We start from the raw sequence: 12,013 nt of genomic DNA, 5'->3' as shown, positions 1-12,013 counted from the left end.
AATTTCCATTTGAGCAAAATATTTGCCTGAAAAGTTATTTTAAAATGAAATAGAAACATTTAAAATAGATGGTTTGTATTTTTAAGATTAGTACAAATCAGTGTTGCATATTTACAAAGTTTTTACAACAGATTGCTTAATTTTTTATTTTTTTAAGAGCAGGTAGTGCTTTCTGTGAAAAATAAAAATACTTTTGGTTTCATTCATGAAGAAAATGGTACATATCTACTGTGCAAAAACCTTGAAATAGAACTCCGTTAAAAAGCACTAGTGTTACATTTCATATTAGATGGGGTGTTAAGGCTGAAGTGTGAAAACTACCTTTCTTCAAGGCCCAAAGTGGCACTGGGTGAAAACGTGATATTACCTATATTTAACACATGGGAGCAAGAACTTCCAGCTCTTGATCTTCCTGAACTTAAATTAAACTTCTTTTCAGAGTTTGAATTTATTTGGGAATAGTGACCTAAAATAAAAAATACGAAGTTTGCTAAAGTGTAGTTAATTCAGCATGGTGGTAGTTAAATTACAGAATTTATGCGTTGGTGAAATGGAGGAGGAATTAATTTGTTGACTGAGGTTAGGTAGTAGGTGTTTGAGAGGGCCTTTGTACCTGTGGTTTTCGTGGAGTTTTAAAAGGTGTAATCTCCTTAAGACGTATACTGAATTTACAGACTGGTGGTTGAGGGGACAGAAGCTCCGGAGAGATGGGTTAACCTCCTGCTGCCTGGTAGCCAGAGGAGTGGGACAGCAGCTGGCACGGTGCTCCAGACCCAGCTTTTTGCTGCTGGCAAGTACAAGGAACAGCCGGATGAAAAGATGCACACCAGGAACACCCCCCTCTTGCCCTTGTCACCAGCCTCCCCTTCATCCACAGGGTCCTTAACCATCTTTTTAAGGTTAAACACTCTTTTGTTGGGAATTGTACTGGTGTCCCACTTACTGAGGAAGTGGAGGAGATTAATATCACACACCTTGTTCTGTGTAGTAGTGCTTAAATCTGTTGATAAGTAGGAAGTGGATGCTCTGTACAGGGTAGTATTTTTAAGCTGTTCTAGCTTTATCTTGTTAAAAAAGGGAAGAAGAGCAGATGAAGGAAAGTGAAACGTGCTGCCTGCTTTCCTTCTTTCCACACCAAGACAAAAAGGCAGAAAATTCGGCCCTTCCAGATTAGGTTATTAAATTTCCTTGTTTTGCATTGGAAATTTAACAGATAGGAATAGTTGCAAGTAAGTTTCCAGTAGTTACGAAAACAATTCAAGGCATAATGCTTAACAGTGTAAATCATAATATTTGGATACTTTGGTGTGTCACTAGAAATTCAAGTATTTTTAAGTTTTTAATATACCAAACAGTCACTTGAGCCTGTGAATAGAACAAGTAGCTTGATTTTTGATCTGTATGCTGTGTTCAACAGTAGATTTAATAATAGATAAATGAAATTGATTTATTTTGTATAGTCTGTTCAGCATTTATTTAAGTAGTACACAGCATAATTGAGTGGGTTTAAAAGTGGTTCTGGTTTGCTTTTTAAAACTACTCTAGGAGTCACTGCTAGTTTAATCACTAAAAACTTGAAATGCTTTTTAATTCTGCTCTTAAGAAAATGAGGAGGAGCCTGTACTTTTAGGAAGAGAAAACCTGGTGCGAGGAAGCCAGCCTGCACTGTATGTGCATACCAGAACACAGTGGCACTTCTTCAAGGTGTGTGTCTTGTTTTCTCCACATAAGAACTGTTGGTACAGGCCATGAATGAGGACTTAAGGATTTAGTCTGTAAGAGGAAATCTGCTGCTGTAACACTTATTACTATAATGTTTGTCACCTACTGTATGAAATAATTGGATTATATCATTGCCTTACTTCTCTGGCAGCTTAGTATAATGGCAGCATTATATTTAGCACCAGAGGGAGCCAAGAGTGTTTGTATTGGTTTAGAAAATTACTATGTCACATTTTAATTCTTCATGTTGCTCCTCTGTTCAGTACAATAACACCACTAAAATTACAGTGTTTGGTGCAATGCTGAGTGTCTCTTGAGACTGACCTGCCACTGTAGATGTCTCTAGTGTCATTCTGGCAGAGTTTGCCTGGCAGGGGCAGCATGTAGTAGGTACGTGAATAAATGCCAAATATCTGGACATATGACACAAGCTGCTGAGAATAACACTGGGCATGCAGTGTTCTCTTGCAGGCAGCATAAGAGCATTTGAACAGCTTTTTAAGGAAAGGTAGGTTTGGAAGTACAATTTTAGTGAGTAGCTGTTATCTCTCAGAGCAGAACACCATTTAGATTCTTAAAACAGTTGCAAAATCATTAATTTTTTAATCCGTATCTGAAGTAGGATTAGATGTTTTCACTGAGCCAGGAGAATTAGATTTTCTTTGCTTTGTATTAAATTGTCCTGATTTCAGTAGATGACATCAAACTGTATATGCTCTGACAGTGATCATTCTAATGCTAGTATAAAGCTGTAGTTCTTTTAATTTCAATTGGCTTTTTAAGATCTTCATATCCACTTAAGTGATAATTTGATGCCATTTTTGAGGAACCTGAAGCTTTATACTGCCCAGGTGGTGAGTGTGTAACAGGGAGTCCTGTGCAGGGAGTGGGGCTGTGAGGAACCTCCTCAGAGTGCTCTGCTGTGTAAAATACACTTTGCTTCCAATAAAAGTGTGAAAAAGATGCTTTTATCTTTTTCCAATACCACTAGTCACCCAGGTAACTTGTGGATGAGACTTCCGTGTATCTTGAGCTGGTAAACTTTCAGGAAGGTTTTGCTACAGAGTAATTATTTTAGCTGTTTTAAAAGGTCACTTTTTCAGATGTGAATGCTAGTAACATTGATGAAAGTAGTTTCATCTAATAGCCTAGATCTTAGCAATAATGAGAGGATGTAGGGTTAGAAAAGACCTGTTTAACCTGACTGCGAGGCCATAGGGAAGACAAGCTGTAGTGCTGTCACTAAATGCTTACACTATTGCAGTATCTGCAATACCAGATGTTCTACAGCCTTTCTGTGTTGAGCAGTCTGATGTTTATGTAGGTCAAATGTTAGAAAATTTTTCCTAATATGATTTAGTCTTTCCTCCTAGGTAATGTTTTCTAGGCATGAAGTAGTTTTTGTTATTCTTTGAGATCTCTCCAGCTGATGAGCACATCTTCCCTGAAGTGTCCAAACTGGCCATTGAGGCCTCCCTCAGGCTGAGCACTTGTCTCTCACAGGCCATGGTTGTGTAGTGTTTACTTTTTGTGGTACAACATTGTGGAGTTTTGGTCAGCTGCAGTCCCAGATACTTCTCTGATGAGCTGGTGCTAAACTATTTTATGTTGTGTAGATTCAAGTATTTTTAGGAAGTTCTAGTATTTTGCAAAGCTGAGAACAGCAGGGGAGGTGCATGAGTTGCTCTGTGTTTGTCCTGTCAGGAGACTGCAGAAGTTGAAGAGCTCCTACCATGGGAAGGAGAGTGCAGTCCTCTCTCTGAAGAGACATTTTGTCTGTGTCCCTCTCATTCCTCACCCCCCTAATTAAGTAGCTCAAAGCTTTTGAGAAAGTAGAGTTGCTGTCTGTGCTCTTGCCTGCCTTGCTTCAGCACTAGTTCACCTCCTGTGGGTCAGGCAAGAATTTCAAACTTTATGCAATTCAGAAAAGTCATTAAAAAAATACCACACAAAACAATCCATCCAGGTCAGAGATTCATGTCTTGACTCCCAAAGGTAGTGTTCCCATCTTCCTTCAAGGTAAGTTCTGCTGTGACTGGAAGAAAGGTTCACTGGTAACAATTTTACAAAAAAAGGAGACTTTATTGCATAGGAAATTTGAGATCTTTTCTCATAAGCTTTGCTGATGTTGGAGTTCTTTGGCATTATCTTCCAAATTCCGGAAAACGTAGTCACATTGTTTTTGGGGTCCCAAGAGATTGTGCCTCTAAAACAAAGGGATATAATGATTTGTATCCAACTTCTTAAGCAACAAAACAAAGCAGCGTATGTCCAGCTGCAGTATGGAATAAATTATATCTATAGTACAGAGAGATCCATGTTGTATTTTGCTTTGCATCCTGATTCTGAAGAAATCCGCTCAGACATTTTCACCTAAAGCAGCAAATTCTTGTAAACTTGTGACTTTTGAAGGTAAGCATCAATTGTCATTTGGTTTCTTAAGAAGTTACTAATGACCCTTCTGTGGTGCAGGAAGCTCTGTTCTAAAGTCCCTGAATTGTTTGAAGTTACTGGATCTGGTGCCTTAGATTTATGCTAATTTAAGAATTAAAAAGCATAACTTGGAAGTTGCGGGAAGGAAGTGCTTCTCTGACAGATGTGTGTTTCTTTCTAAAGGCTCTTTCAATGTTAGAGTAAGTTAGAGTAAGTAAGGGGTAAGATGGGCTTATGGTGAATGGGTGAGCTGGTCCCAGATTCAAGAAATATGGTTTATTTCCAGACAAATGCATGTATGAGTGTCTGTATAAGTATGTGTTCACACTTGTCCTGTGTGAATGTGAGAAAATTATGTGAATGTCAGTTACGTCACACAAATATTTTTGACACTTAAGGAGAAGCAGTTTGTATATTAAGCAGTTTATTAGTGCTGGTCTCTGAAAACAGTCCAGGCTTGTGCACATTTTGTGTGTGTGTGTTCTCTGCTATCCGACATCTTCTGTGCTGTCTTGAGTTTTCAAAGGCAATTTTTTGAGCTAAAGGACAGAACTGCAATTGAATCAAAATAGAGACTTCCCCCTCTTCCCGTTGATACTTCATTCTTATGGCTCTAACTTTCTTTGTTCATTTCAATGGGTGCAGTTAGGGTCAAGTAGCATCAGAAGTTTTTCTCTGAGTTCTAGACAGCTTTGTAAGTAGAGCCATAGAACGGGGGGATTACGAATGGAAGTATCTGTGGCAGGCAGAAAGACAGATAAGGACTACTCTCCTTCAGTACCAAGGAAATAGTTACACAGAATCAGCATCTTTGGTAGCCTAGTCTCTAGTGTCTCTATCCTACATGCGGATTTCATGTAGGAATGGTAGTTGGTAATTCTGGGAAAGGCAAGAGAATGGTACAATCTGCCATAACAGGTTTTTCACTTTTCCTTCCTAACAAAATATCATCGATCTGCAGTAGTGAAACATGGCTGAAGCCTTGAAATTTTGTTTACAAAAATAAAGAATGTTCGAGGTAATAGAAGAAAAGGGAGAAAAATATGTGTTTACAAGACCTGGAAATAAGCCAAAGTCATTACTTTGTGCAAATATAGGGCTTTCTGTAAATAATCTAGCTAGAATGTAAATAGCTAGCATGTAGGAACTGGGACAAAAGAGCTGGTTTAGGAGACCATAGAGCAACACATAGCCACCACTTGAGTCTTATATGTTGGATAACCTGTCACTTCTGCTGAGCTCCCTCAGAAAGAATGTACCCGGGAGCAGCACAGGGAGGATTTGATCTCAAGTTATTTATAAATGGCTGGAGGTTCAAAAAATGGGGTGAAAAGGCATGGTCCAGGGTATCAGTGAAATTTAAAAAAAAAAAAAAAGAAAATATAGCAAGCAGGTAGCTTCTGAAAGAAAAAACCCACCTTTAAATCATTATACCTGGAGAAAAAGACAAGATTTCTTCAGCGCAGAACTCTTCTGGGTAATTGCAACAGTCTTCTGTGTACCAGGTGGTCTTTTCCTGTCTCAAGAGGAGTTCAGATTCTCTTTTTGTCTGTTTGTTTCTGCACTGCCACCCCCAGTTTCTGGAGACACCTTGAGGGACAGCTGGAAAGATTTGTGTCAGAAGAGTTTGTGAAAACAATATTATTAGTCTCATGTTTGTATTAATTGATTGGATAGAATATTTACAGTTTGTACATATTTAAATGCCATTTCCTTTTGATCAGTTTAAATAAGGAAAACTAAAATGTCCCTTGCAAAAGGATGTTTTTTATTTCATTTTTGCCTTCTGTGACTTTTTTTTTTTTTTAACTTTTATTTATTTTTTTTTAAACAAACTTCTCAGCTCTGAGTTCTTTTGGCTGGTTGATGACTTTGGATCAGGGTACTGCCTTCTCTTCTACTTCAGTCTGAGTGTAAGGGAAGGGATGGGTCAAGACAGACACTTTAAGTAAAATAGTGTTTTTTCCTTTTGGACAAAGGACCTGAATGAAACCGTATGAAAAGTGCCATGACACTTACATAATACATCAGTAAGTCTTCCTTTGCTGTCAACATAAAATTGTAACAGTTATGGGGAAAAAAATGAGGAGATTGTGAAGGAAAGTAGTTTCTGGGGTACCTAGGTACAGTACTTTCACTGAACCTGGTTGTGTGAGGTAGGGTCTGGTTTCTGTGCACTGAAGTCTCAAGGCTGGGATCCTGTCAGATTCCCCCATGCCCTGAGCTCAGGGCACAACCTGCTCCCACTTGCACTCGGATGGCTTCTGGAAGCGCTAAAGGTTGAGGAGCTCGACAGAAACTTGGAGGCACCTAAATGCTAAAGGCTGATTGTATTTAATTTTGTTTTTTTAAAGTGCTGGGCTGATAGATTGGTAACAGGGAGGCTTGTGGGGTCAGTGTTCCCACTGTAATAGGCAACCTGTGTTTTTGAGAGCAACTGAACTTTATAAATTCCCTTTAAATAAAGCTCAGAGTATCTGGTTATGCAGCAAAATTTTTGTTTCTGGGTGCCATGAGGCTAATGCTGTTTTCAGAGAGGCAGTTACGTAAAGAAGTCGTGGCATCTACACAACCTTAAAATATTTCTAGAGTGTGTTTTGTTGGCAAGGTTATATAATGATGGAGAGTCTCATGCTTTGCAGAGTGAAAAGAAGCAAGCTAGTTAAACTCTGTATTCTGTCTCATCTCAGATTGACTTATCTCACCTTTTTTTCCAACAGGGATTTGGTAGGGTAGAGAAAGGATTATTAAAGGAAATACGGTAGCATAGTTCAAACTACACTGGTAGTTTAAAAATATTTTAAAAATTTTTTTAAATACTCCAGGCTGTAGTGTCCAGGCTCTTGAAATCCTGCCTGGGAAGGAAGGCACTGCTAAGTTAAAATCAGCCATAAACAGAAAATCATATCGTGCTTTCAAGGGGTATGTGACAAGTGGATAAATAATTTTAAAACGCGTGGGACAACAAAATTTTAATAGTTCTGTCTAGGAAGTAATAAGGTGATGAAAAATGAAAATTTGCTTCAGTTCATAGGTTTGGATAACTCATACTAAATAGTTTTGGTCTCTGTGATCGGGCATGCACAGACATTATCAAGGTTTTATATTTTCTCATATGATAATACAAACTCTTGGGCTTTTTTAAGGTCTGTTACAAGTTAAGAGCATATTCTTTTACCTAATCTTCCAAAACAAGTTGGAAGCTTTTTGTTTGTAGTGCCATCTTACAGATGACAACCAGAACTGCACACAGTCTTCCAGTGTCGCATACTCCTTCTGTGTTTGTACAAGCTTGTTCCATCTAGATAGTAGAGGGAACAGGGGAAGCCTCAAAATCACTTGTGCTGATACAAAGTATTTTAAGGCTTGCTATGGAGTCACATAGATACATTCCCTTGCTCTCTTCTTATTCATTCACGTTGAATGAATTTTTCTAAGGTACCAACAAATGGCAACTTATATATACTGGTTTTCCATTCATTACTGTTCTTTATAGATACAAAAATAGGGAAATAGAAAAAACACATGTTACCATGTCTTCTTTTTTCTAGCTGAGAAATGTGTAACTTCTACTACATTCAATATTTTTCAAATATGAAATTCCTCTTGTAAACCAAATAATAGGGGTACAGTTGGCTAGGAGAATATGAGTAGCTAAAATGGTCCCTTTAACTGTGTTTTGGCATCCTATTAAAATTTGCAGTTGGCATCTTTTCAACTAACATATAATTCATGTTGGTTTATAGGTTGTATAATGCGTATTTTGTATGCACATGCTAATGTTTCCAAGATGCTTTTCCTAAACTCAACCCTTCCAAATTTTAAAAAAAGCAACAGATTTTGATAGTTTTCTGTATACTTTGCAAGATTTGCTTTTCCAGTATGTGCACAGGCAGGTCTTTTCCCTTGAAGTTAACCTGTATTTGCTGTTTATCTCCTTCTAAGGTTGGGTTTAGTCATCTGGGTTCAGTGTCATTGTTTCCAGAAAAGCCAGTCATCCTCCATGCTTGGAAGTGAAACTCTGAGAAGAAAATTTCATGCTTGCACGCAGATATATCCTAGGATAAAAAAGAAGGAAAAGTGAAAATTAGCAGAGTGCACAATGCTGGTTTTAAGTTGAGTGAGACGGTCTCTGTGTGTTTCTGGTGGGTGCTGACAGCTCCACTGTGGGGTCAGGTTTTGAGGTGCCTGTTGCTCCATGGAGAGTCACTGCACACCTTGTGGGGCTGTGACTTGGATTGGGGCAGGAGCTGGCAGGTGTTTGCCCTGCAGTTGTGCCTAGTTCAAATGCAGTCATGATTTAAACAGTGATATAATTTGTGTTATAATTAAATAATGATACAATGCTGATACTGTTTCTGCTGTACACTGGCCAGGCAGTTGGTGCATGGTACTTGTTTTAGCACACAGTGCAGTATTTTGCCCCAGGGGAAGTTACATCTTATGTAAAGCAGTTCACTGAGAAAGTCTTAAGCAAAAAGCGAGACCTTGCAGCAAAGCTGTGGTGACTGTCTTATATAGTGGCCTTTTCTTCTTAAGTTCTTTCTGTTCCCCTTAATTTGTAAATCTCTTCAACTTTTGTCAGAAGTCAGCTCTCGTAAAGAGAGGAGCCAAGCAGGAGAAGTCCAAGTAAAATGAAGGTGCCATTTTTGTTTGGTTTTGTTCTGCTTTCTGTATTCTTTTCTGTGCTTAGACTTCCAACCCTAGCAGCAAATGGCAACAGAAGCCTCCCTCAACCCCCACAAAATTGATAGAGTTTTCAAATCATATTTCTACAGCTGCAGTCTGGCTGCAGTGGGAAAAAGCCCACAGCTAGTGTGGATCCAGGATAGCTGGATACCATTGTTAATGTATTCTTCAGTATAAGTGTTAAGATCTGTGTTTTTCTAATCTCTCTTCCATTCCTTTTTTTTTTTTTTCCAAATTAAATTTGTGTATTACAGGCAAAATCAGCAAATTAACAATTTACATCAGAAGATAAGGGAGAATGAAATACGAGCTCAACATGCAAGACTGAGCCATCTTGTGAACTGCGAAGAACCATACATGACTAACTTACAGGTAGGATGAATACTTTTATTTCTGCAAAGCTTTCCACTGCCCAGTAAATGGCACCTAGAAGCATGCTCACAATTTTCTGCAGGCCAAAGTGTAGAGCTTTTGTGACTGTTGATGGCTGTGTAATTGCATAGCTGTGAATCGTACAGAGAATACCCTCTAAGTGTTGTAGTTTACCTTATATTTGCAGAAATCTGAAGTTACATTAAAATTTTGTACGTACTCAATTTGAAGTCTGATAAAAATGAGATAGCAGTGAGGGATTGTGACCCTGCAAGAGTAAGGGTTTAATAGCATGCATGTATGGTAGTCCTGCAGGGAGATAGTAGGAGAGAAAATAGTTTGATAGGAGAGTATCTGAAAATAACTAATGAGAGTTTTTCTGAAGTGGAGGAGGTACTGCCCAAAGGATGGTTAGACTTTATGGATAAAATAGATGGAGGAGATGTGAGAAGGCAGACAGACTGGTGGAATACCTCTTGACAAGACACCTGAAAAGGATATGGACTAGTGCTCCTAGGGAACACAAAGGGAATGTCTGGTGGTATTTTGAGTATACTTGGCCTAATTTTCATCTAACTAGCACAGGTATCAAGTAGCATAAGGATGACATAGCAAAGGTTCGCCAAGAAATGCAGATCAGTATGAGGGCTGTGGCTGCTTATAGCACACAAATTCCATCTCCAGGCCTTGGCATATCTAAAAGGCAATGCAGCTAGAGAGTGTGAAAGGCAGATATGCAGCGAGAAATAGCTTTTCTGTCCCTCTTTTATTATGTTATCTTTTTCTGTCACAAACACTGCACTAGGATCTCAGCTAGAGTACTTCAGCATGACATTATTTGTGTACTTGGAATAACACAGCTGTACATCAGGTGAGAATGTGGTTTGTGTGTCAGCAGAGGAATTCAAGTGGAGCCTCACTGTGAACTTAGGTGTACAGAGACTTTTTGAGACATCTAGGAATGTGGCTTTTGATGCTTCCAGATCTTCTTATACAAAATACTTCAAAATCTGTCTAGATTAAGAATTCTTATTTTTTGGGGGGGCAGGGGAGAAGATGCAAACAAAAAGCCCAGACAAACAAACAAACAAAAGAAACAATATCGCAGAAACTGAACTTCTAGTGCACATCTTAGTATGTTATGCTTCAAATAAAGCAGCAGGTGCATTCCTCTTCCGTAATTTAAAGAGACTTGAAAGTTTGAAAGGTATTTGGGTTTCTGCTTGATTTGTGTGCCTTCTGTAAGACAAATTTATAAAAGGAAATCTAATGACGGTTTTAATCTCTAAATACTTTGCTGAAGGAATGTCACTAGTTAAAGAAGAATACAGACAGTATTTTTAAAGGTAACCAATTTATGTTATTAAAAGAATATTGAAACTGAAAGCCTAATGGGATGCATCTCATTTTTCATCCCACATGCAACCGACTTCCATTTTGTGCTTGTCTGTCTCTGGGCAGTGGAGATGGGAGTTTTGGTATACAGAACAAAAGATAGGAGACCTGCCTTCTGACTGTAGCTCTAGTCTCAGGATTGTTCCTGCACCATTCTCACCCCAGGAGTGATAGCTCTAAGGTTTGACTAGTACTGATATTCTGCTTTAGGAGGGTCTTGAGATTGAAGCATCTCTTACTACAATATATTCATAGGCATTTTCTTGTGTGTTTTTTCCCAGGAAGTGGTATGATAATGCAGTGGCAGTGATTTGTTTTGAAAATGCTTTTTATCTGCATTTATAGGGATTTATTTTAGGAGAAAAATCACATCTTCCATAAACCTGAGAGGGAAAGTGGCCACACAATGTTCTTATGCATTTGTTATGAGTCTAAAGGTGTCCATCTTCTTTGTCTTTTTGCTCCAGATTCCTGAAAGACATGCTGTTGCTGTGTATTTTAACGTTTAAAAAATCAAACCCCACCCTTCCTGACAGCAAAAACAATGCAGGACTGTTTTCTGCTCTGCAGTTCAAGCGTCCAGTGTGTGTTCATTTGTGTGATTATTTTATTTCTTTTCATAAGCAACCACAGTATGAGAGCACACCACTGCAACCTCACATTTCAGAAAGATCAGCATCCCACCTCGAGGAGCTTGAGCGAAAGATCGCAGCAGCTGAGAACAAGGAATTACAACTCAGTGAAATTGTGAAACAACTTTCAAACAAATCTAGTGAGGAGAAGAAGAAGATGGAGGAGAAAGTAAGTGTCTTTCCGTTCCACATTTCTTTTTGTCACTGTTACAGCAGTATATGTTATGTTTGCTAGAAAGAAACTTGGTATGTGGGTGTCTGAGTTATTTTCAAAAGGTAGCTAAACTATCTGTGATAGAAAAAGAGGATTAATGATTTCAGGTGTTGTTAATGGATAAATCTGGACTTGCAGAGAATATAGCCTAAAAAGTGAAACTAGGTAAAATGGTAATCATGGTAACAGTTTTAACCAGATATCAGTTAAGCTTTTGGAAATAGAAGAGCCACTCATTCTTGTAGCTTGAAGTGTTTATTAGAGTAAATAAAACATCATTGAAAAACACAGATTGTGAAATTTAAATCCTTATTTTTAGCATGGTTTGTAAATGTGGTGCTCAAGCTTTGAGATGCACTTACCAGCCTGTATATGCCTATTTTGCAGGAGTGCTTCTCTTGTAGTTTTCTTAGAATGTGCAGAGTGGACTTTAGTCTGAGAAAAAGACAGCTGTGTTCTTGGAACTGTTTTGACAAAGGGTTTCTTTCCAGGCCGAAGCAATTCCCAGGGGTAGTTTTGAATGTACTCACAGCCTTCCTTTATTGCAAGCAGGAAT

At 38.5% G+C, this 12,013-nt stretch overlaps 1 protein-coding gene across 1 annotated transcript in view; it reads left to right on the top strand.

The window, feature by feature from the left end:
• The window catches only part of CEP85L (centrosomal protein 85 like), a 140,878-nt gene that overhangs the window by 114,212 nt on the left and 14,653 nt on the right, over positions 1–12,013 (top strand). The window contains exons 5-6 of the mRNA XM_008637796.2: positions 9,099–9,216; positions 11,236–11,412. Of these exons, the coding sequence (XP_008636018.1) occupies positions 9,099–9,216; positions 11,236–11,412 (295 nt within the window). The remainder of the gene's footprint in view (positions 1–9,098; positions 9,217–11,235; positions 11,413–12,013) is intronic.

Source organism: Corvus brachyrhynchos, unplaced genomic scaffold, assembly GCF_000691975.1.
Source record: "Corvus brachyrhynchos isolate BGI_N302 unplaced genomic scaffold, ASM69197v1 scaffold14, whole genome shotgun sequence".
NCBI lineage: Eukaryota > Metazoa > Chordata > Aves > Passeriformes > Corvidae > Corvus > Corvus brachyrhynchos.
This window is presented reverse-complemented; position numbering and strand designations above follow the sequence as displayed.